Below are 4,450 nucleotides of genomic sequence, written 5' to 3'. Positions count from 1 at the left end.
TCTCTTTCTACCCTCGCCCCTCTTCCTCTTCCCTCTCTCCCTATCTTCCTTTCTACTCACCCCTCTCCCTCCCTCTCTCCCCATCTTCCTATCCCCCGCCTCTCTTCCCTCCCTCTCTCCCTCTTCTCTGTATACCCTCGCCCCTCTTCCCTCCCTCTCTTCTCTGTATCCCCTCGCCCCTCTTCCCTCCTCTCTCCCTATTCTCTCTGTATACACTCGCCCCTCTTCCCTCCCTCTCTCCCCATCTTCTCTGTATACACTCGCCCCTCTTCCCTCCCTCTCTCCTCATCTTCTCTGTATAACCCTCGCCCCTCTTCCCTCCCTCCTCCCCATCTTCTCTTTCCTACCCTCGCCCCTCTTCCCTCCCTCTCTCCCCATCTTCTCTTTCTAACCCTCGCGCCCCTTTCCCTCCCTATCTCTCTGTCTACCCTCGCCCCTCTTCCCTCCCCCTCTCCCCATCTTCTCTTTCTACCCTCGCCCCTCTTCCCTCCCCATCTTCTCTTTCTACCCTCGCCCCTCTTCCCTCCCCATCTTCTCTTTCTACCCTCGCCCCCTTCCCTCCCTATCTTCTCTGTATACCCTCGCCCCCTTCCCTCCCTCTCTCCCCATCTCTCTGTATACACTCGCCCCTCTTCCCTCCCTCCTCCTCATCTCTCTGTATACCCCCTCGCCCCTCTTCCTCCCTCTCTCCCCATCTTCTCTTTCTAACCCTCGCCCCTCTTCCCTCCCCCTCTCCCCATCTTCTCTTCTCACCCTCGCCCCTCTTCTCCCTCCCTATCTTCTCTGTATACCCTCGCCCCTCTTCCCTCCCTCTCTCCCCATCTTCTCTTTCTACCCTCGCCCCTCTTCCTCCCCATCTTCTCTTTCTACCCTCGCCCCTCTTCCCTCCCCATCTTCTCTTTCTACCCTCGCCCCTCTTCCCTCCCTATCTTCTCTGTATACCCTCGCCCCTCTTCCCTCCCTCTCTCCCCATCTTCTCTTTCTACCCTCGCCCTCTTCCCTCCCTCTCCCCCATCTTCTCTTTCTACCCCTCGCCCCTCTTTCCCTCCCTCTCTCCCTATCTTCTCTGTATACCCTCGCCCCTCTTCCCTCCCTCTCTCCCCATCTTCTCTTTCTACCCTCGCCCCTCTTCCCTCATCTTCTCTTTCTACCCTCGCCCCTCTTCCCTCCCTCTCTCCCCATCTTCTCTTTCTACCCTCGCCCCTCTTCCCTCCCTCTCACCTTTTGCTGTGGAGGACATTCATCCACAGTGCTGAAACACAAACAGAGAAACTAATAAACATGTAACTCCATATTAGAACAATGGAAGCTTCCATTTCCTCTATCCTGCCCACACACACACACACACACACACACACACACACACACACACACACACACACACACACACACACACCACACACACCCACACCACCCACACACACCACACCACACACACACACCACACACACTGCCCTAGGCTGTGCTCATGTCTCATACAAACAATGAGGTCCTTGTGCTGTACACAGACAACACATACATATTCACATACTGTACATACAGCACCAGTCAAAGTTTGTAAACACCTACTCATTCAAGGGGTTTTACAGTGTAGAATAATAGTGAAGACATTCAAAACTATGAAATAACACATATGGAATCATGTGGTAACCTACATTACAGTGTTAAAGAAGTCAAAAATATATTTTATATTTGAGATTCTTCAAAGTAGCCACCCTTTGCCTTGATCATTGCTTTGCACACTCTTGGCATTCTCTCAACCAGCTTCTTGAGGTAGTCACCTGGAATGCATTTCAATTAACAGGTGTGCCTTGTTAGAAGTTAATTAGTGGAATTTCTTTCCTTCTTAATGCGTTTTAGCCAGTCAGTTGTGTTGTGACAAGGTAGGGGTGGTATACAGAATATAGCCCTTTTTGGTAAAAGACCAAGTCCATATTATGGCAAGAACAGCTCAAATGAGCAGTCCAGTCAGTACTTATTAAGACATGAAGTCAGTCAATCTGGAAAATTTTCAAGAAATTTTAAAGGTTCTTCAAGTGCAACTTGCCATAAAAACCATGAAAGAGCTATGATGAAACTGGCTCTCATGAGGACCCGCCAACAGGAAAGGAAGACCCAGAGTTACCTCTGCTGCAGAGGATAGTTCATTAGAGTTAACCGGCCTCAGATTGTAGCCCAAATAAATGATTCAGAGTTAAAGTAACAGACACATCTCAAAATCAACTGTTCAGAGGAGACTGCGTGAATCAGGCCTTCATGGTTCAATTGCTGCAAGAAACCACTACTAAAGGACACCAATAAGAAGAAGAGACTTGCTTGGGCCAAGAAACACGAGCAATGGACATTAGAAATCTGTCCTTTGGTCTGATGAGTCCAAATTGGAGATTTTTGGTTCCAACCACCGTGTCTTTGTGAGATGCAGAGTAGCTGAACGGATGATCTCCGCATGTGTGGTTCCCACCGTGAAGCATGGAGGAGGAGGTGTGATGGTGTGGGGGTGCTTTGCTGGTGACACTGTCTGTGATTTATTTAGAATTCAAGGCACACTTTACCAGCATGGCTACCACAGCATTCTGCAGCGATATGCCATCCCATCTGGTTTGAGCTTAGTGGGACTGTCATTTGTTTTTTCTAGCTGGACAATGACCCAAAACACCTCCAGGCTGTGTAAGGACTATTTGACCAAGAAGGAGAGTGATGGAGTGCTGCATCAGATGACCTGGCCTCCACAATCACCCGCCTCAACCAAGTTGAGATGGTTTTGGATGAGTTGGACCACAGTGAAGGAAAAGTGCTCAGCATATGTGGGAACTCCTTCAAGGCTGTTGGAAAATCATTCCTCGTGAAGCTGGTTGAGAGAATGCCAAGAGTGTGCAAAGCTGTGATCCAGGCAAAGGCTGGCTACTTTGAAGAATCTAAAATATAACATCCACTTTGTTGGTTACTACATGATTCCATACGTGTTATTTCATAGTTTTCATGTTTCCACTATTATTCTACAATGTAGAAAGTATTTTAAAAAAATAATTCTGAAATGTGTGTCCAAACTTTTGACTGGTACTGTACATACACACACACAGGCATACACATATACACACATGCATGCACACACACGTGCACACACACGTGCACACACACGTGCACACACACTCACTGTCTGCGTCGTAGAAGCTTCTGGAACTCCTTCATGTCTTTCTCCAGAGATGGAAACTCATAAAGATCCTCTAACACACACCTAGAGAGAGTCTGACACACACACACACACACACACACACATTAATATACACCTCTAACAGACAGTTATAGAGATACATTTACGGTACTTAAACCTAAATATATCTGCTGACGTGCTAGGGGACAAACATAGCTGCAAATTCACAAGTGCGCACACACACACACACACAAACACACACACGCAGACACGCAGACACACACACGCAGACACACACGCACTTATCACTGACATGCAGCATACATCCCCATTGCTGCTTGTTACTAGCACTACTCACCTGGTTACACTAGATTATCCCCATGACAACACTCACACTCTGGTTTACCATGGTAACATAGCACAGAGCAGCAGGTTTCAGCAGTGTGTGTCCTACCTTCATGAATGTCTTGATGTGTTCGTCCTCTCGTAGGAAGTCCTTATATAGGCGTGTCCAGTGAGAGACCAGGTGTAATACCTTCCTCTTCCTATAGAGGGCCTCCTTCCCTTCCTCCTGACGCACACGCTTACTGCTGTAGGTGGGACACGTTAAGGACAACACACACACACACATTCACACTACACAGAGACACAGACATAAATACAGACATACAGAGACAGACAGACAAACAAAAATGGACACACACAGAGAGCGAGAGAGAGAGACCAGTGTGTAAAGGATATTGTCCGAGCAGGGCCTGACAGAGGTCGTTGGTCGTCATGAACACCAGGTACGTCAACAGGAAGTCATCCAGCAGCATCTCTGAAACAGGAAACACATCACAGGTCACAGACATAACAACCCTCATACACCTTAGACAGTGAGAGAGACAGAAAAGTTGGATGAAGGTTTGTGTCAAAAGGGCCAGACTTGAACCCACGGCAACACGGTATATGAGCTGTGAAGGAAGCTGCCCTGATTCCCTGTCCAGCCCAGTCCACCATCTATATCCCTCTGCTCTTCTCCCTGGAATAGTGGATATTCCCTGACCAGCCCAGTCCACCATCTATATCCCTCTGCTCTTCTCCCTGGAATAGTGGATATTCCCTGACCACCCAGTCCACCATCTATATCCCCTCTGCTCTTCTCCCTGGAATAGTGGATATTCCCTGACCAGCCCAGTCCACCATCTATATCCATCTGCTCTTCTCCCTGGAATAGTGGATATTCCCTGACCAGCCCAGTCCACCATCTATATCCCTCTGCTTCTTCTCCTGGAATAGTGGATATTCCCTGTCCAG

At 48.4% G+C, this 4,450-nt stretch overlaps 1 protein-coding gene across 1 annotated transcript in view; it reads right to left on the bottom strand.

Moving 5' to 3' along the window:
* The window catches only part of LOC115186244 (rap guanine nucleotide exchange factor 5), a gene marked incomplete at its 5' end in the record, with an annotated part of 51,742 nt that overhangs the window by 18,186 nt on the left and 29,106 nt on the right, over positions 1-4,450 (bottom strand). The window contains 2 exon segments of the mRNA XM_029745913.1: positions 3,728-3,747; positions 3,893-3,971. Of these exon segments, the coding sequence (XP_029601773.1) occupies positions 3,728-3,747; positions 3,893-3,971 (99 nt within the window).

The sequence above is a fragment of the Salmo trutta genome, unplaced genomic scaffold, assembly GCF_901001165.1.
Source record: "Salmo trutta unplaced genomic scaffold, fSalTru1.1, whole genome shotgun sequence".
In the NCBI taxonomy this organism is placed as follows: domain Eukaryota; kingdom Metazoa; phylum Chordata; class Actinopteri; order Salmoniformes; family Salmonidae; genus Salmo; species Salmo trutta.
The sequence above is the reverse complement of the archived record's forward strand: the minus strand, read 5'-3'. Positions and strand labels throughout refer to the sequence as shown.